Source organism: Cnephaeus nilssonii (assembly GCF_951640355.1).
Source record: "Cnephaeus nilssonii genome assembly, chromosome: 1".
In the NCBI taxonomy this organism is placed as follows: Eukaryota; Metazoa; Chordata; class Mammalia; order Chiroptera; family Vespertilionidae; genus Cnephaeus; species Cnephaeus nilssonii.
In genome coordinates, this window is record NC_137072.1 from 69,988,033 (window position 1) to 70,010,931 (window position 22,899).

General features: G+C 44.4%; 1 protein-coding gene across 8 annotated transcripts in view; it reads right to left on the reverse strand.

The window, feature by feature from the left end:
* SHROOM3 (shroom family member 3) overlaps positions 1 to 22,899 on the reverse strand; it is a 159,760-nt gene that overhangs the window by 37,841 nt on the left and 99,020 nt on the right. For 6 of the 8 annotated variants that reach the window (XM_079769564.1, XM_079769567.1, XM_079769563.1 and 3 more), the window contains 2 exons: positions 20,968 to 21,099; positions 4,424 to 4,555 (listed from right to left, as the gene is read on the reverse strand). In XM_079769564.1, coding sequence (XP_079625690.1) covers positions 4,424 to 4,482 — 59 coding nt within the window. In that variant the 5' untranslated portion in view covers positions 4,483 to 4,555; positions 20,968 to 21,099. Of the gene's footprint in view, positions 1 to 4,423; positions 4,556 to 20,952; positions 21,100 to 22,899 lie in introns of all 8 variants that reach the window. The other 2 variants (XM_079769565.1, XM_079769569.1) reach the window with 2 other exon arrangements.

Sequence of the window (22,899 nt, forward strand, 5' to 3'; positions counted from 1 at the left end):
GTTTTTGGAAGGGTGGGTGAAAAAAGCCATATTTGGCCTCCCTCGGCCTCCCTGTGCGCCGCTACTAGGAGTAATTGCCCAACACTGTAACCCGTGCGTGCTTCTCATCAGTCACCCGGGCTCGCAAGGGGAGGAACGGGAAGCACGGAAGAAGCCATGTGGCCTTCGGGCAGAGGCAGCACACTCCCGTGATTTGCTATGTGCCGGAAAGATGGTGTGTGCCAAGGAAGGAGAGAGGTGGGGAGGAAAGAGGGGAGGAAGAGGAGGAAGAGTGAGCGACACTGAAACTTTGTGTCTCTTGGGGCTATTTGTGGGACGAAGGGGAAATGCTTAGAGACCAGGCAAGCGAACGGGTGAGGGAGACTGTGCATACATGTATACGTTTTTAGTTACTATCTTTCCTTTTTATGGAACTGAAGGCCTTCCACCCTGGCAACCTTCTTGGAATCTCAATTGTACTGGAGACTATTTGTGATGAGAAAGCTAAACACAAAACTGAGAGGAATTAGAGTCAGAAAAAAAACGGATGGGACAGGGAAGGAGAGGGAAGCTTTATACGAAGTCTTAATCACGACGCCCATCACCTATGGGTGACCTCCCGAAGCCCGAGCTCAGCCTCTCATAGGTGTAGGAGGTGAGACCTCATTTGTGAGCTAGCTCCTCCTCCAGGTGGTTTTCAGAGCCTCGCTGGGGAAGGGGAGATGACTCTCAATCCTGGCACTGCACACCCTAGAAAGTTGCCTCAATACAAAATTCCTTATAATTAGCCATAATTATAAACTTAGAATATACTTTACCCCGAATGTTGGGGGCGGGAGGGCATACAGGAAGGAGTACATGGTTCAAAAATCAAACAGCACTCTCCATGGTTCAAATGTTTGTGACTCACGATTCTCTACAGAAGGGAAAATCACTAGGAGCTCTTGCCTAAGAGTTTCCACTTTTACATGAATAGGCACTTACGCACTGTTAAAGTTTACGGAGCTATTATTATATTTCTAGATCTCATGTAAGTAAATATGGTGTCTTGGTTGGTTGAATATGTAATGATGCATAATGGCTGGACTGTCTCCAGAGTATATGGCGAGGGTCTAGAAGGACCATATTCTGAGTCAAAACTGGTGCTGGAATTCAAGGAAAAGAAAACTATATTTTTAGCGACTAACCTTAAGAATGTAACTTTTCTTTTTAAAAAAATATGTTTTTCATGGTTTTAGAGAGAGAGGAAAACATTGACCAGCTGCCTCCTGCACGCACCCTACTTGGAATCAAACCTGCAACCTGAGCTTGTGCCCTGACCGGGAATCCAACTGGGGACCTTTAGGTTCATGGGATAACGCTCAACCACTGAGCCACTCCAGCCGGGCCAAGGTGGCACTCTTTTTTTTTTTTATTACATTTATAATTCAGCTTATTTATTTTTTAATTTTATTTTATTGTCTAAAGTATTACATATAGTAGTACATATATCTCCTCAAGGTGGCACTCTTAATAGTGGGTAAGAAGAACCTGGAATGAAGGTCTTCAGTCCTAACAGAGGTAGCCTTACCCTCAAGATGAATGTGTCAGAGTTCTTACTGTGGTCTGGCTACTTTTCCAACCTCATTTTCTGTTGCTTTCCTTCTTGCTCACGGCACTCCAGCGTGATGGCTTCCTTACTAACTCAAATCCGTGAAATACATCCCATCTCAGGTCTCAACGGAGATGTACGCACTTTGTACGCACTGTCCCCACCACATAAAATGCTCCTCACCTGGCTCACTCCTTCCTTTATTTGTCTCTGCATCAGAGAACATCTGGGACTCACTATCTAAAGAGCACATCTTCTCTCCTTACTCCCTCTTCTTCATAGCACTTACCAAACTTGACATGTTGCATTCTCTAGTTTGTGTGCTAAAAAAATATTTTCTAAGTACTTAAAACATAGCAAAAAGCACAAAACAAGTATATTGAAAAGACCTCCTAAAGTGTGTTTACCGAAGATTAATTCCTTAGCTGATCAAATATGTTTTGAAAATACTGGGCTAAATAAGTTAAACAATTTTATTTACGGCAAGGCTTCTGAGTCTTCAATAAACTATTGTTCATGGAATGTTCTGAAGGGAAAATACACTAAGCAGTGTTATCTAAACTTATTTGACCCTAGAAACTTTTTCCAAAGGGCATGTAATGAGTTATTATTCCATGGAATACATCTTGGGAAACAATTAAGTATTATAGGGTGGGGGGCTTTTTATGTCTCGTTCATCTGAAACAGAGTGGGTACTCAGTATGTATTTGCTTGAATGAATAAGTCAATGGACAGATACTGGAGTATTTTGATACTATTATTTTATCCTCTTGTGAGGGGACTGGACTGAGAGACTTGTTTAAAATGTTTTTATTGATTTCAGGGAGAGGAAGAGATAGAAACAGTGATCAGAGAGAAACATCAATTGGCTGCCTCCTGTACACCCCCTACTGGGGATGGAGCTTGCAACCTGGGCACGTGCCCTGATCGGGAATCAAACCTGTGACCGCCTGTATGGGACACGCTCAACCAAGTGAGCCACGCCAGCTGGGCTGGACTTTTCAAGGTCTCTTCTAAGGTACTTTAATAGTTTGGGGCCACTGAGTGAGATTTCTGTAGGCCAGCAAAAAGACAGCGACAAAGGTCTGACAGAGAGCAGCAGAAATACAATTTCAGTGAAATCCAAGCCAGTTTGCAGACAGTGAAGTCTTCCATCTCTTTGTATTTCTCCCTCCTCCTCTCCTCACGCCCGCTTCTCCCCCTTCCTTGAGCTCCCTCATCCTCCTGCTTCTTAATGAGAAGCAGATGCGTAAACTTAGGACTGCGATTGGGTTTCTGGAACTAAAGGAAGGCTGTCAGAGGGACGCCGACAGATTGATGCAGCACACGAGGCCACTAGATGCCACTGTGCTCCTCAGAAAGGCCCCTGGAGCGCTCCTCCAGGACAGCTGCCGCTGTCGGACCCTCTGGGCCGAGCTAGGGTTGGGGTGAAGCCTCTGCCAGGGCTGCAAGCCCGACTCATGGAATGACACGAATCACGGACGATCTGTGCCGGGGTAGAAGAGAATCCACACGTCCGTCACATTGTGGGTAACCTGAGCCTTCCTTTCTCCCTCTGTACCCCACACAGTGCTTTGGGGCTGACAGTCAAGTGTCAGGGGAAGTAAGGGCAGATCCACCTGCCTAAACCCCTCCGGAGGGTGGGGTGGGGAGGAGGAAACAGATGGAGAAGCGCAGCCTTCAGAATATTGCACTCTGATGCCGACTCCACATTCTCCTGAGGCCTCTCGGAGCTCCCCAGTCACTGTTAGCAGGTGTTCTAAGCACCCGGTGCAGTAGTCTTCTCTCTGCCTTTGGGCCGGCATGTTTTTTAGGTTGCAGTGTGATTCCAGATTTAGGGGCCTCTTAAAGTTAGGGGTTAGGAGGCTCCAAAGAGCCCACTGTTTAGGGCAACCTGTTAATACACACTTGCATTTTATAAGTGTGTGCCGGGTGATGCCACTAACTTTGAAGTTCATTACCAGGTTTCACTGTGCCTCTGATAAGTCTTCAGCCTAATTATTGTAACTAATGGTCATCAGGAACTACACTAAATGCTTTACATGTTATTTTGTTTAATCTTCACAATGGTCCATTGAGAGATACAGTATAAATTTCATTTTACAGATGAGGAAACCAAGATCAGAGAGGTTACACAATTTGCTCAGGCTCATGCTGTAGGAGGTGAAGTTGAGATTTAAGCCCATGTCTGACTTAACATACCCAGGACCTTACCATTATGCTGTCCCTCCTCCACCCTGTTAGCCCCAAACACCTAACCTTCTCAAGGCCTTCAACCCTGCATGCCCAACGAGCAAAACCACTGTGGGGGTGGGGCTCTGTTCTCTGAGCACAGATGGCTCAGATGGCGAGAATGAATCCCATCAGGGTTCCCCTCCAATCTCCCTACTATTACCCTTACCCAGCCCTTCCAGAACGTGGTCAAGCACCAGAGCCTGACTCCCTGAGATCAGAAGATGAATTCCAGTCTGTGTGGGTTCCAAGTCTGCAAAAATGCAGGGGAATCCTCACTTAGCAGAAAGGACAGTAAGTACTGAGGGAAGAAGTATGTCCGTATTTCTAGTGTAACTGAGAAATGTATGAGAATCAACAGACCCATTAAGTATCTCAAATAGCAGCTAGCCAGAGCTCAAAATAATGCTGTCCTTGCTTCACACCACCCTGGCCAAGGAGATCAAGGTGAGTGGAACACAGGTTAGGAATTTTAAGAGGATGAGGAAGGTACTGGGTAGATGGATTTCACACTCAGGGTAAATGGAAGAAAGTGTTCTCAAAGCAGAAAAAAAAATGTTCTTTCGGGGAACAGGACGTTTGAAGGACAGAAACCCCTGGGTCTCAGCTCCGGCCACTTACCTGGAATGGTAGCTTTGGGGCCAAGGAGTGCCAATCGTGCCCTGAGATATTTGCATCATGCTGGCATTGGGTTGGCTCTCCTCGATTTTTGTTGAATGCCAAGAGTGTGGTCGGCCTGCAGGTTCGCTGCGCCTGGGGAGACACGGGAAAGGGACCCCCAACATCAGCAGCATTCTCAGCCGAGTCTCTTCACCAGTGTGATTTATGCATTTGGAAAAAGAATGCTGTCTCCTTTTCCTCAGAGATTAAAAAAAAAATCAAATAGCAGAAAGTAGATTTTACTGCTTATTTACCTTACCATTGTTATTCTCTGCTTTTCAATATTTCAATTTTCTTTTTTTTTTTTTAAATTGATTTTTTACAGAGAGGAAGGGAGAGAGATAGAGAGTCAGAAACATCAATCAGATGCCTCCTGCATGCCCCCTACTGGGGATGTGCCCTCAACCAACGTACGTGCCCTGGACCGGAATCGAACCTGGGACCTTTCAGTCCGCAGGCGGACGCTCTATCCACTGAGACAAACCGGTTTCGGCTCAATTTTCATTTTGACAAAATTTCAAACTAATATATAAATGTAGTAAACTTAGTACGAAGAATTCCCACGTAAACCCTAGTGCACTGTTGGTAAGAATGCAAATTAGAACAGCACTAGGGAGAATAGAGGCTCTTCAAATAATTAAAGTTAGAACTACCTAGCAACCCACTTCTGGGTATATATCCAAAGAAATTAAAATCAGGATCTCATAGAGATAGCTGTACTCACATGTTCATTACAGCATTATTCATGATAACCAAGACATGGAAACAAACCTAAGTACCCATCAACAAATGAATGGATTAAAAAAAAGCGGTACTATATATATTCAATGGATTACTAACCAGCTATGAGAAAGAAGAAAATCCTGCCATTTGCAACAAATTGAATGGACCTGGAGGGCATTATGCCCAGTGCAATAAACCAGAGAAAGACAAATACTGTATGATATCACTTATATGTGAAGTCTAAAAAAGTCAATCTCAGAGTGGTGGTTAGGTGTTGGGGGAGTAGAGCGAGTTTTGGTCAAAGGGTATATATTTCAAGTTAAAAGATTAACAAATTCTGCCCTGGCCAGTGTTGCTCAGTTGGTTGGGCATCGTCCCGTGCACCAGAAGGTTGCCAGTTCAATTCCAGACCAGGGCACGTGCCCAGGTTGTGAGCTTGATTCATCATTAGTTGTAGTGATTATAACTAATAACATTGTATCAAGTACTTGAAAGTTGCTAAGAGAGATCTTAAATGTTCTCACCACAATAAAGAAATGGTAACTACGTGATGGGATGGAGGTGGTAGCTAACCCTATGGTGGTCATCATTTTTGCAATTTACAAATGTATTGAATCAACACGTTGTACATCTTAAACCTGCACAGTGTATCAACTGTATCTCAATAAAGCCGAGGGAAAGAGAATTCCCACATAACCTTCACCTAGATTTCATACATGTTAACATTTTATGCTATGTTAATTTAAAGCACACGAAGTTGCTTTGGTCTTTCTTGGCCTCGGCTTATCAACACATAAAGACAAGAGGAGTAATTCTTTCCCAGCTCCCAAGGATAACGCTTCCTGGGGACTCTGAATTCCTTTGTCATATAGCTTGAGGCTGGATAAATGCTATTATTTTAATTTCTTAGTAAGAACTACATAAAACCAGCGGCTACCTTGGTGGCAACACTGCTCCAAGTTACATAAGCAGTATGAACAACAAGATGCTCTCCAAAATAGCTTCTCATTTTGAAAGTCAATGACTTCAACTTCTAAACATCCTGCCCTTCTAACAAAGATTAGACGAAGCCAATGGGAAAAAGTGGGTGTCCCTCAGACTGCGAGACTGAAGAATGGACTTGGAAGGAGGATTGCACTACTATAGAAGGCCAGAGTCCAGAGAGTGGCTGTGCTTTATTTTTGGCAGAAAAGTGAGGTGAGCGATCAGGCATTTATTTCACGCTGAGAAGTTCTGACAGGTAAGACTGTAGGGGAATTTTTCTGCAGTTTAGAAACACTTTGGAGATCCAGGAATCCACTTTGATATGTTGCAAATAAAGCTGTATGTCTACATATTACTTTTCTATGAAAAAATAAATTGACTTTTGTAATATAAGTGAGAAATCATTCCCTTGATGCCAATAAAACTTCACGTGCTAAGTACATCAGAATAATACCAGCCCAGTGTTAGGAGACGTGGGTGCTCACCCTGCATTTCTTTCTTTCTTTTAAAAAAAAATATATATTTTATTGATTTTTTACAGAGAGGAAGGGAGAGGGATAGAGAGCTAGAAACATCGATGAGAGAGAAACATCGACCAGCTGCCTCCCCCATACCCCCCACCGGGGATGTGCCTGCAACCAAGGTACATGCCCTTGACCGGAATCGAACCTGGGACCCTTGAGTCTGCAGGCCGACGCTCTATCCACTGAGCCAAACCGGTCAGGGCTCACCCTGCATTTCCCATTCGCCTGCCACATGACCCTGTGGAAGTCACTTCTCCACCAGAAGCCTTTGTTCCTCTAAAAAATGAAGACATTAAGCAAAGAGGCTGGGTTAACCCCATTTTAATCAGAAGTAACTTTTAAGATGTATAAGAAAGACACCGAAGGACTTGCCAAGAGAGATAATGATTTCAAAAAAATACATATATTTCAACTCTCTGAAGAAAGATTATGGTGATAGGAAACTTATTTTGTGTGACACAAGGGATACAGACACATAAGATTTTCAGCAGTCAGTCACTAAACATTTATTGAATTGAAGGAGCCTATAGTCTTAACCACTCTGAGTTTCCTCATCAGTAGAAGTCAGATTATAACCATCTATTTATAGTGTTTTTTTTTGTGAGATTAAAAATAAAATAATGTACTTGACCTATAGTAAGAGCTCAATAAATGTTGAGAATAATTATCCTCAGTCATTCGTTATGATTGAGCTGATGAAGACTAGAGCGGCTAGGGAGACAAGTCAGTCGGAGAGAAGTCCCTCAGAGAGAGCTACAATGTAGGACAGAAAGGGGAGAAAGAAGCTGAGTGAATAGAAGAGAGGGGGATGGGCAGGGACTATTGATGGTGAATCAGCCAGCTCTGAGCCCCCAGTAAGATCAGGAATAACTATGTGTAACTAACTAACTATGGCAGAGGCTGGCCTAAGACTCACTGTGGCCACAGCCTGATGGGCCCTGGCCAGGCTTGTGAGGCAGGGAGCTGCCGGGCAGTGGCTGTGACATCCCGTCGGGAGGTAACCGCGGGCCAAGAGGGAACAGACCCTGCTCACCTGGAAACCAGGGAAGAACTGAAGGAAGTAGTGGCACAGCTGAGCTCAAGAGAGGAAATAGGATGCAAAACCAAGAGACCAACAATGAAAGCCAATACATTACAGCTTTCCTGTCTCCTCGCCCCCATAACAGGGCCCAGGTAACCCAGACCAGTCCCGTTCTCCGAGGGAGACTCGGGTAGCTCTGGGTTAACGGCTCCCTGTCTTAGCGGTTTGCCATTCTTGCTGTGAGCCCTTGGATGCCCACTCCTGGGAAACTAGGTTCTTCAACCAGTTTCTCAAAGCCGGCCACCTCCCTTGAACCCCAGCTCCTCACTGACTTAGATTCCTGCTTTGTCATCCGGTTCCATCCAGTGTTTGAAATCCCTCTTGGTGCTCCAGTTCTCTCTGTCCCAGATCACAGAGCCCGAGTCCCAGAGTCAGGGTTCAAACCCATTTACAAATGACTTCAAGTGCTCAATTAATGTGACTAGGAAATTACACAGGAAAAACCCAGGACTTAATGAAAAAATAGTGTCTCTTTTTCATGAGGCACCTGGTGACATTTCATATGGGTCCAAAGGGTCCAAAAGACATAGGAGGAAGGACGAACTGCCACCTTCCCGCCCCGTGTTCGGCAGGATCCTCTCTGTAGCAGGCGGCCAGTCCTACGACCAGGAACTGGCCTTGAGGAGCTGACGGACGCAGGTGAGGAGTGAACCAGCCTCGCACCTGAGCGTGGTAACACTGAGGAGGCTCTTCAGCCTCATCCCCCAGCGGAATGTCCATGCACAGGTCCAAGACGGGGGCCGAGCAGCTTTTCCCTCCCAAGGGAAACGGACAGGCCCTGGCACATTCCACGAGCTCTACAGAATGAAGACCCCTCTCCCGTCGTGGGGATGGAGGGTGAGGTAATGTGTGCTGAGCCCAGCGGTTCCCCAGAAGCCCTCTGGTCTGAAATCTCAAAGGAGAGAGGCGAAGAGGTGCCCAGACTTTGTTATCAGTGGTCACTCCTCCTTCAGGAAGGACCAGGCACTTTGCTGGAAGTCCTGAATCAGTCTGACGTGTCAAGAGAGACTGCACAGCACCATGAAGGCGAATGGAGCCGTTTCACCTCGGCTCAGTGCTTTGAAGACAATAGCAAGGCTTTCTTTTACACGGAAGCTACCCAGACTTTACCTCAGTTTCCTTTCCATTCATCCAGGGGACATCTATATGACATGTAGACTTCCTATATGTCAGCCACTATACTGGCACGGGGGATACAAGGAATAATAAAGTACCATCAGACCCAAACAATTCACAGGATAATAGAAGCAATCACCAAGTAAACGGCTGTAACACAATGTGAATGGCTCTGTAACAGAGACCTGAGCAAGGTGCTCAGTGAACACAGAGGGGGTGGTACTAACACTGTGGGGTTAGGTCAAGAAGCCTCACTTTTAACTAAATCACAAGATTTCTCCAGGTGGAAGGTGGGGGTAGGGTTGGGGGGGGGGGAAGGGAAGGGCATCCAGGTAGAAGAAATGGCATGACAAATGCATAGAAATGTGCAGGCACACAGTACACGCAGAAGAAGCGATGACGATTAAGGGGAAGAGCAAGCAGCAGGAGGAGGTGTAGGAGGGGGCAGACCTTAACATGCCTCTAAGCCTTGCTATTGTCTTCAAACCTGTTTTCTGTCAAAGACCATTTGGATATTAATAACATCATTTGAGGGCCATACAAAGTTATCAACTTAAAATTAGCCTGCTTTGTTTGGTCAAACATTTAATTAACTCACCCCTAATGCTTTGGCAGGGCCAGACCAAATGATTTCGAGGGCCTTATACGGCCCAAGGGCCGGACATTCCCCACCCCTACTTTAGAGGGTTTGGACAGTATCCCCTGGAAATGGAAGTCACCGATAACATTGGCCAGGGAGGGCATGTTCAATTTTGAGTTCCAGGAAGATATTGCCAATGACAAGGAGGATAAACTTGAGAGAGACACGACTGGCAGCTAGTATATTGGCCAGGGTGAGATAATGAGGGCTGGGCACCAAGGCAATGAACTTGAAGAGAAAACAGATCTCAAAGCCACTGAGGAGGCAAAATGCCCGCCCAGCCTAGTAACCCCATGGGTGTAGGTGGTGTAGAAGAGAGTATAGTCAAGGAGGAAGGATGGCCTTTATGCTTCTAGAATGAGAGTAGTATTAACCTAGATAAAGAGCTATTGATGGGGGAGGCGTGGGCGTAGAGAGAGGGAGGAGGAAATAGAGCGGGGATATTGACCAGCTCACTCTGGGGCATGCGAATGTCAGGTGCCTTCGCGATGGTCAGTGGAGGTGCACAGTACGCAGCAGGGTCTTGGGGACGGAAGTCTGAGCTGCATATAGAAATTTACGAGTCACAAAACACAAGGTCTCTGAGAAAAGATATGCTGCTTGGGGAGAATGCACAGGGAGACAAAGGAAGTAGTTTAAGGATGGGTCTCTGAGAACTATCACAATTTAGGGGACAGGGAATGGGCAAAATTCCCCAAAAGGAATATCCAGAGAAGTAGGAGGTAAACTAGAAGAGTTATGGGAGTTTCACAGACTCCTGGTGGGGAGAACAAGGAGGAGGAATTGTCAACAATGGCTGCTACGGAGAGGTGAATCCGACGAGGTACATGCAGGTCCATTGGATTTGACAACCAGTGAGCCTTTGCATTGGAATGACGGGCAGAGCCTGATGTGGGCTAAGAAGTGAATGAAAGAGAAGATGGAGACCGCAAAGCCCTTTAAAAAACACACCTGGTTCTGAAGGAAAGACGGTGGGAACCAGAAGACTAGAGGGGGCCGGGGAGTGAAAAGGTTTTGTCCTAGATGTTTGGTTGTAAACAATGAGACGTATGAACAAGTGTATGAGACAGAGTGAACACATGCGCAGCTGAAGGTACAGGATAGAGAGGATGATACTCCTTGAGGCTCATGAGGAGGAAGGAGGAAGGGCTGGCACACGTGGAGGTAGAGGGTATAATCTTCTGTGGGACGAAAGCCAGTCCCACTGAGATGAGAAGCAAGGAGCAGGTAAGACACTGATGCTCATAGCATGAAAGGGAGGAAACCGGAAGGGACTTCACAGCCAATGTCCTCTATTCTCATGATGAAGCCGAGAAGAGAGAAAAATGAGGGGGATGATACGGTGGGTTAGGGCTCAAGGGACCAGGTAAATGACGACTAGAAGAGTTGAAACTGATTAGAGATATTTAAAAGAATAACGACTCAGACATGGTTTCTGCCCTTAAGGAGCTTACGCTCTGGTAGGGAGAACAAATGAAGCAGTTCCTACAGAAGATAATAAATCATAAAGGAATAGTGCCTACTAAAGATAAAACAGGTGCCCAAGATGTGCAATGCCAAGACAGGAAGCCAACTTAGGAAGTTGGTAACTGTTTGCCTTGGGGTGAGATGGGGTGGGGTGTATTGGGTTTCATCACAGGTTTAATACAATAAGAATAGTGATTTTGAAACTATTCAAAAAGTCCTAAAAAAACAAAACCCCCAACAACAACAACAAAAAAATACCCTTTCTCTTGGCCACAGAACATATGTTGAGAAAAGGCTTCAGAGATAAATCTTTGTTTTATAAGACTCTTCCAAATGTACAATTAAGTGATGAAATGAAAGAAACAATGAAAAAGATGATCTAAATATAGCCCAACACTCCTGCCTTGCTAGGGGGAGTATAGATGGGTACTGAATAAAGAGCAGTTTGGCACAACCTAACCAAAAAAAAAAAAAAAAAAAAGGTTTTTTAATAACACATCTATCAAATGCAAAACAACCTAAATGTTCATCAGTTGCAGATTGTTAAATCAGTGTAGTACATCCATATAATGGGGATATTTAGGTGACTATTAAAAAAATGGGATAGCTCTATACATATTGATATGGAAATATCTCTAAAATGTATGGTTAAATGACAACAGTAAGGTATAGAACTTGTGTTCAGTACCCTGAAGTATATGGGGGGAAACATACATAATCACTTATATGTTTATTAATGTAAAGAATATTTCTGGGCTCTGGCCGGTAGCTCAGTTAGTTAGAGCATCATCCTGATATGCCAAGATTGTGGGTTCAATTCCTGGTTAGGGCATATACCAGAATCAACCAATGAATGCATAAATAAGTGGAACATATCGATTCTCTCCCTCCTTCTCTATCCCTTCCTCTCTCTCTCAAATCAACTTTTTAAAAAGGATATTTCTGTAAGAATACTTGAGAAACTAGAAACAATGACTGCTTCTGGGGAAGAAAACTTATTTTTCACTATAATTCCTTTTGTAACTTTTTAAAAATAGTTTAATGTATTTTAATAGTGAACTTACAGGAACAGCACAGAAGACAGACAACATTAAAAACATGTACTTGCATGAACTTAAGGAATTTACATTCTGGTAGGGAGACCATGTACATGTGATATGTATTAAAAAAGCAAAGTACTTTTCAAATAGTCTCTCATTTTAAAAATATACTTCATGTATCTTGAGATACCCAAAAAATTCAAACAGCTGTTCATTGACTTTTTCAATGATGCAAATAATTTAATAAGCATTCCTAAAGAGCACAGCATGCTTTTTACATTTTGGGATCACTTTGATCTTTAAGGAGATAAGGAAATATTTTTTAAAAGTGCGCGACATCATGAGTCAGAAGACAATTTAATTTTTAATTTGAGCAAACTAAGTTTTGTGTGTGGGCGTAATTCAAACAAAGCCCTTTTGTTGCATTCCCAACCACAGACAAGGAAGCTTTACTGCGTGGGATGGGTAGGCTGGTGAAACGGGAACTAGCAAGTGACACAATGTCCTTCTTCAATGATTTTGTCCTAACATAGAGAGATTCAGGAATGCAAAGCATAATTCTGAGAAATCTACAATAAAACACTTCAGGTATTTCAAGCAGTATTCACTGACCACCTACTATGTGCCTTTCTACTTGATGAATTATTGTTGGAGGTCTAGGAGGTCACAGATGGTCTCAAGGAGTTCATAATTTTGTTGGGGAGTCTTAGACACGCAAACAAAAATACTAAGCAGAATCAGAGTAGTATTCATTCAAAAATATTTGAGTGCCTACTAAGTACCAAGCACCATGCTGGGCACTTGATCTTTACATGATACAGGACTACTAATGAGAAAATTAGGTAAACAAGAGATTAAGCAATTTGTCCAGTCACAAGAATAGTGGGAACCAGAGCTGGTATTTAAATGCAGACACCGGTTCCCAAAGTCTGTGCTCTTAACTTTTAAGCAATGAGCATTATAAGGAGGTGGGGTGGGCAGAGTAGGAAGATGGGCAATAAGCAAGTAAGCAAAGCAACAGGATATTTTAATACAGTAAAAGGGCTTGGAAGGAAATAAAACTGGGTAATGTGGGATTGTAATTAAGAGTACTGCTTTGGGTTAGGGACAGCCTCTTTGAGAGAGTGCATTTGAGCCCAAGATGTAAGTGATAAGAAATGGTCAGCCACGCAAAGAGCTATGTATGGGCAGATAATTTTACACAGAAGGCACAATGAATGCTAAAGCCTTCAGGCGGGAGTGAATTTGGGGTTTGCAAGAAGCAGGACAGCATGGCCAAAGCCTCGTGAGTGAAGAGCAGATGGTGGGACAAGTCATCAGATCATCCTGGGCCACGGAGGTGACGGAGGCATTTAGGATACAAACACCCAAAAGCTGGTGCTGCCCGTGATCAAGAATGGGGTCTGCAGTTAGCCAAAAGGCTCGGTAGGGAATGGGATTCAATGACCTTGAAGGGTTAGTATGATCTGGATAAATGGAGACAGTGACAACCACGACTTGAAAATAAAAAATTCTAAGAGCTAGAGTTAATTTTTTTTTTTGATGTTGTTATTTGATGAGCTGCATTGCCAGAGACTTTGGGCTCTTCTGCGAGCACTATTATTGAACCATGCCAGTTATCAGCTGGGCATGAGTCGAATTTCTAAGGATACAAAAGGTACTCAACTATCAGTACTACCAAATAAAACGTAATATTTCCTAATGCACGTACTAACCCACACCTGCCTGCCCAGCCATCATTGGTTTAGTGCACAATCCTATCTAGTAAAAGAGTAATATGCAAATTAACCATCATTCTGCTATACCCACAAGCCATGCCCACCAGCCAATCAGGAGTATGCAAATTAACCCAACCAAGATGGCTGCAGCCACAGAGCGAGCAGGGGGCTTGGGTTTCCCCGGCAATGGAGGAAGCCAAGCTTTCCGCACACCCTGGACGGCCCAGGCCTCCACTCAAGGCTACAAAGTTTCAATTATAGAAGATAAATAAATCCCAACAAAAATGGCGGTAGCCATGGAGCTGGAGAGAGCAGGAGGCTTGAGTTGACCCCGGCGATGGAGGAAGCCAAGCTTCTGTAGCCCTGGCCTGCCTTGGCCTCCTCTGCTCAAGGCTACAACATTTCAATTATAGAAGATAAATAAATCCCAGATACCAGGGCCTCTGCTTGGGTCACCGGGGGGCATGGCTGGCCTGCAAACCACCACAGGACCCTCGCCCAGGCCACCCCATGCCCCAAGGGAACCCCCACCCTGATCTGGGACACCTTTCAGGGCAAACCAGCTGGCCCCCACCCATGCACCAGGCCTCTATCCTATCTAATAAGAGTAATATGCAAATTGACCATCACTCCAACACACAAGATGGCTGCCCCTATGTGGTCAAAGATCCTGCCCCCATGTGGACACAAGATAGCCGCCACAAGATGGCCAGCAGGGGAGGGCAGTTGTGGGCAATCAGGCCAGCAGGGGAGGGCAGTTGGGGGGGACCAGGCCTGCAGGGGAGGGCAATTAGGGGTGACCAGGCCTGCAGGGGAGGGCAGTTAGGGGCAATCAGGCTGGCAGGGGAGCAGTTAGGCATCAATCAGGCTGTCAGGGGAGTGGTTAGGGGGTGATCAGGCTGGCAGGCAGAAGTGGTTAGGGGCAATCAGGAAGGCAGGCAGGTGAGCAGTTGGGAGCCAGCAGTCCTGGATTGTGAGAGGGATGTCCTATTGGAGAGGGTGCAGGCTGGGCTGAGGGACACCCCCCCATGCATGAATTTCATGCACCAGGCCTCTAGTTAGGTAATATAATCCCATAGCAACACACAGTCCTTTCTGGAAAGAGTTCTTTTTAAATGTCACATCCCAATAATGTGCCCCTGGGGACTTTGGCTTTGACAATGGACTCACAAGGAAGAGTGAAGTCTGCTAACAGCACAAGACTCTAACATCTAAAATCAGCATAAAAGTTAAAAAAACAAAACAAAACAAAAACAACCCCACACCTTTTCTATTAAGATACTTTACCCCATTCCTCCATACCTGTCCCAACATTCTTTCACTATTTATCTCCTTACCATCCTCCGTTCTGAAATATTATTTAAAGATTAAACTTTATTGATAACCACACCAAACTATTACTGTGAAAGAGAAGGACCAGCAATGGGGGTGCATGTCTTACTTCATCACCAGAGGCTGATGATGTTGAAAGGTTCTTTTTCTCACTATTCCCCTTTCAACCTCCTCCCCTCAACTCTGCCACACACAGAGGGACAGTCAGCTCTCCTTCCCACACGTCAGCGTTGGCATATAAGTCATGGCAGAAGTTAATACCAGCACTGTAACGTCTTTGATCTATAACAGCATTTGTCTTTGTCTTTCACTGACTTTCAAACTCCATTACGACAGAATAGCACAGTGTAAATGAATAGCGTCAACGCCATCAATAAATAACTTGGTGTTCTCAACTCTCAGATTGGAACCAGGCATTTTATTTGTTGGAGGAAAGAGGGGACTGACTTCTGCTGATTTCTTTAGATATCAGACATTATGATTTTAGAATATTTTCTCTACTACTGTGCCATCGAATATGTCACGAGAGCTTGGACAGAAGAAATCACTTCCTTGCTGGCTTGTTGTCTTTCACACACAGACACAGGCAGACACCCATAAATCTCCTGGATCTCAGAAAGGGTCAGTCTGAGGGTTGCAGAGCAACTAGAAATACTGTGTGTGCCCCTGAATTACTGCCCTTTTTTAAAAGGGAAAGTTGCTTTGGGGCTCCCCCAGAGGACCCCTATTGGACAAATGGGGAGCGGCTCAAAGGGCACCGTAAAAGGTGTGCGTGGCTCTTCCCTGACACTTGGTGGGCTGCGGGGCTGAGGGAACCCAACACTGGCTGCAAACACACCTTCTTAATGGGTAAGCCCACAGAAGTCTGTGCTTTTAGGGTTTGAAGAAGTCCAAACACCAACCAAGATATTTTGAAATCAAGCTCATTCATTTTCATATAACTGCCAAAACAAAAGCGTTTTCGTGCGAGGCAAAAGGCTAACATTTTATGTCGTGATTTTTCCTCCCAAACACCACTCCATTAAACAAAACAAATAAATGCCCCTAAGCCTCCAACACTAAAGAAACTCAATTCTCTTTCATTACATTATGTTTTTCTTTCTCCTCATTTAGAGGAAGAGGCCACACATAAAAAATTAAAGGCAACAACAGAGAAAAGAACAGAAAGCATTAATTTTAGACAAAACTCTGAAACAATGGTCTAAAGAAGAATCTGTATTTCAAAACTCATACTGGAAAAGAACTATTCATTAAAAATAAAGCTTTCAAGTAATACTGGAACCTTCAAGTAATAAAAGAACAGTGACGGTTGGTAAGGCAGAGAAGCTGAAAACTCGCTCCAACTCCTTACCTACCAAAACGTCCACGTTAAATCTTACAACAAGGAGTGTGACCCCCACCAACACTCACTCATACCCTGACACTGTTGGGGAGAAAATAATAAAGTTCAGAAGAATGCTCTCTGTTACTTTCTAATGAAAGAATGCCAAATAAAACTTGAAAAACCAGCCCTGTGATCCCTCTCTCTCTATAGGAGTTTTATAATATAAGGAGTTTGTATTTTCTTTTTCACCCTTTACAAGGTATAATAATAATAAAATTGAGTGCCCATAATAATAAATATTCACGTCACCTTGAGATCTAGAACATTGTTATGACTGTTGTAGCCACCTGTTCCTTTAAATAAAAGGCATCCTTAGAAGTAAGCATTGGCCTTAAGCATAACTCTGAACAAAAATGTTGAATTAAGATGATAAGGATAAAAGCTGAACTTTGTGAATAAAGGAAAAGATAATCAAGAATTTAGACCTTTAATTAGAACCGAGTTAAAGAATGTAAGACCGGCAATCGCAATCAACACTTCTTTTCGTGTAAAGTTGAAGTTGCCTGAGAAGACTGTACCTTTTCTTTAAAACTGAGAATATATTCATGGGTTCGTTTCTTTATGCAAATGTTGGCAAGGAGAATAGAGAATATGACTACTACTCAGGTAAGTAGCCTTTCCCTGTGAGAAACTGAAACGCTCTGAAATCCCCCAGGGAAATGGGGAAGTAAATCCTGGAGTACACAATACAAAGCAATTGCTAATTTGAATGAGATTAAAAGGCATTCTAGCCCTGGCCGGGTAGCTCAGTTGGTTAGTCATCCTGCTACACCAAGGTTGTGGGTTTGATCCCTGGTCATGACACATACAAGAATAAACCGATAAATTCATAAGTAAGTGGAATAACAAATTGATAGTTCTCGCTCTCCCCCTTCTTCTCTGTCTCTAAAATCAACCAATAGAAATAAAAGCCGCTCTAAATAGACACATCATTAAAAAAATATAGCGACAGTATATGTGGGAGAGAGAATGATTGAAAACCCACCCCCCTCCCAGAAATATTAGTAGTACACTGGCTTACATGAGGTACTCAAATAATAGTTTTCACGACAATTTAGAGAAATGGGCTTAAACTTAACATGGGGTTGGCTATTTTTCTTTATAAACAGATATAGCACAACATCAGACAGACACCTGTGATAGGCTTGTCGATTGAGAATCCTGCCAAGAAAGAACTAAATCTTATTCTAACATAAGAGAGGCCTTACCTTGTGGCAAACAGAAACATCCTAGATAGCAACCCTCTGGCCACCTGAATGTCATATTCAGGGTGGGTAAAAAGCCATTGTACCCCGCTCCTGCTCTTTCTGCTCCTCCCAGACAGCCTGAACCACCCTGAACTCGCCAAGCTTAGTGCCAGTGGGAGGGACCTCATGCCCAGTCACCTCTGTAAACTGGCCATTTAAGTTCAATTCCTGCTCTACTAGAGGGAAGACAAATGGGGAGCAGCTCAGCAGGGCACGGCTGAGTAATGTTTCCTGAGAAGACCCGCATCTCAGCATGCAGCTTAAAAATGCCAGAATTCTATTTTGCAGGCAGGAAGAGGAGGGAAGCAAGGAAAATCATCTGCTGATAAAAATTCATCAAACTAAAATCAGGACGTTTCCTTGAATGATCTTCTCTGCTAAACCCACACCCTCCTCCACATGCAAAAAATGCCACTGTCTGCAAAAGGGAGTTAATTGCTTTAAGCTTCCCACAGTTTGGGAGGCTACTAAAGCAGGGGTCCCATACCAACATCCACCAAGGCCTCCTAAGCCTCGAGTCCTGAGAACACAAAGTCAGTACCATCAGGGAAGCAGACTCATGGCCAAGGGAAGTGCAAAGTGCCGGCTGAACTAACCTTGCTGCTCACTGAGAGTGAATTAGGAGCCAAGCCCTGAGTTTCTATCATCCGTTCATCTTGATTTACTTGATGGGGCACAAAGCACGTCACCACGTATGGGTAAATGCTTAATAATTAGATGAGGTCGTTATTAGAATGATGGCGGTGACTGGCGGTGGAAGGTGAAGAAGGGATGAGAAGTTCATGGAGGAAAGCACTGGCTCGGAAAATCTTGAGTTTTAAGCTAGAACATTTTGTCTCCTTTACCAACTTAGTAAACTATCCTAGCCTAAAGCCTGACACATTTGTTTAAGGAGAAGCTTCTGCTAAGGTAAGTTAGATAATAGGATTCCTACTAAATTAGATGTGAGAGAAGTTATAGGAGGATGGGATTGGATCTGTGAGATTAGTAAATCCTGGGGCACTAAGATCCCCCCCCCCCCCTCTTTTAAAATAACTTTAAAAAATGTTATTGCTTTGAGAAAGAGAAAGAGAGAAACATCAATTTGTTGTTCCACTTATTTATGTATTCATTGGTTGTTTCTTGTATGTGCCCTGACTGGGGATTGAACCCACAACCTTCGTGTATTGGGTCAATGCTCTAACCAACTGAGCTACCCGGCCAGGGCCTAAGATTCTCTGTCTTAAACCTGGTTGTCTGGCTGGCCCCTGTATACACCTGGGGAAGGCAAGTTGTTCCTTTTGCTCTTTTCTTATAAGTAAGTGAGAAATACTTCCTGGCTTTTTATTATTTTTTTCCCCATGAAAAGTGAGCTATATATACCTGTGGCCCACTGGACTTGGAATTGGCTCATGGGGTGACCCAAGCACTTTCTAATTCCAAGGTCAGTGTACAGGCTTCCATGACTTATCACACTTGCTCAATGCCCACTTCTAACTTCCTACCTCAACCTTTCTAAGACCCTAGATGATAAGCCCATCATGTCTGCTCTCTATGTGAAGAATAAGACAGCAGCATCTTACCCCTTTCCATATTTCAAACCAGGATTTAGACCAGAGCCAGTTTGAAAGAGCTCCCAATGACCAAATCTGGAACAATAAAGTAAGTAACAGCAGTACTGGATTATAACCCACAAAATATGACGGATACGTGAAGGAATCCTTACTGATATAAACAGCTGGGTAAGTAAATAAGTGGGGGAAAGAGACAGCTCTTCCTTACAGAAGAATTCCAATGAGTAAATGTAGAAGGAAATACAGAATCATCTTTAGAGCATTCCAGTAAGAATGGTTGCAGACAATTCCACGGATGGATACTCAAATCAGTGGGAGAAAAGTTTGAGGAGAAGCAGGATACTTGCATAGCCTCCAAGTTATGTCTCCGGAGATATTTCTTAATTACAAAGAGACAAATAATAACTAGAATGGAGAGGCCTTAACCAAGTAATCAAGGTTAACACCACCAGTAATAAAATATATTGACACTAGATAATCTCTACGAGGACACACGAAGGAGGACATATCACTTCTGAGGTATTCTTGCCAAAATGCATAACCTTAGTCTAATCATGGGACAATCAGACAAAGCCAAAGAGAAGGTATTCTACAAAATAAGCGGCCCACATTCTTCAAAAGTGTCAAGGTCATAAAAGGCAAGGAAAGACTGAGGAAATTACAGATTAGAGGAGACCAAGGAAACACGAGGGTCTTACACGACGTTTACATGTTTATAATGCAAATTCACGTGTCTACATGAGAATCCCCAACTGAAATCAGGGTACTTGACATCAACAGTAACACTGGTTGAGTGCTATGATGTGCTGGGCACCGCCGGAAGTGCTTCGTGTGTATTAGCACTTTCAATCCTTTCGGCAACGCTATGATTAGTTATTAAACTCATTTTGCAGACTGGAAACTGTGAGAGCTTAATAAGGCACCTGCAGTTACACAGGAAGATAACCATATTACACTACCACCTGATACTTATTTTACCTAACATTTAGTTCTCATTTCCTATGAGCGGGGCTCTGTGCTAAGTGCTTTGAATACCTTATCTAGTTGAATTGCCGTGGTTGTCCTACGAAGTAGGTTCTGTTACGCAGGTTGTTGGGGCCATAAAGTATAGTGGCTATGAGCCTGGCCAAACTGTCTGAATTTGAACCCACCACCTCCTAGTAGAATCCTAGTGCAAACCTCACAGGACTGGTGTGAGAATTTCATGCGATGTGCAAAGCCCCAGCACACTACCTAGCGCGTAGAAGCACAGATAAGTAGCCGCAAATTTTTTGTTAGGCTAATTTAGTAATTTCAGGACATTCTTCAATTAGAGATAAGAGTTTTACATGAATATCAGCGCAAATTGCTGCACAATTGGACACACAGTGTCATTTCCAAAGTATCAGATGTTGGTATATATTACTTTGAGTGACTTTCATTATAGTTTTAAAAACAATGGTGGATATATTTTTTAAAAGTTTTTGAATCGTATGATTCGAGGGACCCTGGATTACGTCTCAGGAGTTTTGGGCTCTCCAGAACCTAGTTTGAAAACTGCCATTAAGTTATTATCCTCTGACCTGTGAGCTTCTGGCCGTTTTGTTCAGCCCCTCCTTGCCATTCTCACAAGCCTGTATTTTCACCAGCCTTGCCCCCAATTCCCTCTCCCAGTCCCTTTTCTGAACCACTCGGTACAGACCTCTGCGCCTCCTACCTGGGCTTCAGCCGAAGCTTAGCTCCTCCTGACCATGCCGCTTTCCTGTGCTGGGGGTCAGAGGGGAGGGGCTCTGGGCTGGAGGAGTCAGAGGTGCCAGTATCTGCAGGACCCGGCGCTGCACACGCATCTCTGGCAAAAAAACAGGGAACAGGAAGTTGAGTGTGATGGTGTTCGTGGGCAAGGGCACACGTGAATCTAACAAGAAGCACGCGTGAAAATCAACCCTGGAGTTAGAGCAAAACAACACAGCTAAGAGCAAAGTTATAAGCCGGCAGCCACTGAAGTTCTCTGCCCCAAAGCAGGCAAATCCACTTCTATGTTTCTGTGAAGCACTGACGTGCATTGCCAATCTTAGAATAACAGGGTTTCCAGCCAAGGGGGACGAAAGATACACTCGCTATGATGAAGGTGAACTCCCCTATAATTCAGCATCCGTGGGTAAGTGAAAAACTGGACTCACCGAAGCCAACGGTCAGACAGGTGGTTTCCCGAGACCACGCCCCGCTGCCTCACCTCAGGAGAACATCTGCCTGTAGAGCAGCCCTTCTCTGTTCAGCGGGTGGCAGCTCGCAGCACATGCCAGCTCCCGAGCCCCGGCTATTTCAGATTGTTTGGATTCCACTGCCCTGCAGGCAAGCCCCGTGTGTGTCCATTTAAATCCCGTCCCCCCCACCCGGTCCCTAACACCATCCCCGTAACTTGTTCCTCCTTACTCCCAGGGAGTCTGAGAAAAATGTTAAGCCCCCTGTGGCCAACGCATTGTGCCATGGGAACTGGCATATTTCTCCTCTTTCGGCGAGTCTTGGCTGTGGAATTTCCAAATGCCCTCACCACACCCCTGAGGCCTCCCCTGATCCGACGGCCCCCGGCGGCGTCGGGCTCGGAAGTGGGTTTGCCACATTCCACCTGGCTGGGTACTGACATGCTTCCAGTGTCTGTCTTCGGAGGTCTACGCCTCTGGGAGCTGTCTGGTGTGCCCCTCACAGATCATGGAAGCAGGCATCTGAGAAGGTGCAAACACACGCTGTTTCTCCTCTGCACAGGCCTTGGCTGAGGGGGTGGGATCCCTGAATGGTATTGATTTCTTGTCATTTCAAGATACGGAGAGAGATGACCAGGGAGTCTGCGAGGAGTTTCCATTTCTAGGCTCAAGCTCACCTTTACCTTCATGATACCTAAGCATCATCACCTCCTTCTGCACATTACGTCTCCCACCAAATTTAGGATTTCTGGCTTTGAAATTCCATAGTCAATCTAGGTGGAAAACAGTCCTGGATGGGAAGCCTTTCGTCCCAATGACCCCCATGTTGGGATCCTCACTTTGCCCTTCTCTCCCCTTGCCAGTTACTGTGTCTGTCTATGGGACTGGGGCTGTCTCCAAAGTCACACTGTTTCCTACCCACCTGAGGTTCCTGTGCTACCTGCCTCAGGACAGACTGGAACCAGCCGAGGCTGCCACGCTTGGATCTCATCAGGAAATGGTGCTACCAGGGTACCACGTGCCTGGGGCACATTAGTCAAGCCTTTTCTTTTAAAGCGAGGTGTACATTCCCCTATGTCAAGAGTTATTCTCATAACTTTTCTAGAAGACAAGAACTAATAGTTTAGCCCCATTTTCCAGGTGAACAAACTGAGACACTGAGAGGTGGTATACATACTGGCCAAGCCACACATGGAATCAGACTCACTATGAAAATCACTGGCAGCCACTCACGCTTCTTCTTTCCAGTTTAGTATTTTCACTTTATGTCACAAATTCTGAAGGCCTTGGGAACCACTAACCCAGTTTTGGACAGAACAGGTAGAGAAGGGTGATGACGGAGCCATTAATTAAACATGTTACCAAATGAGCTTATTTTTACTTAAAAGGTACTCAAAGCTACAGTGTTTTACTTAACCAGTTCACTGCCACGATATTTTGAATTTAAT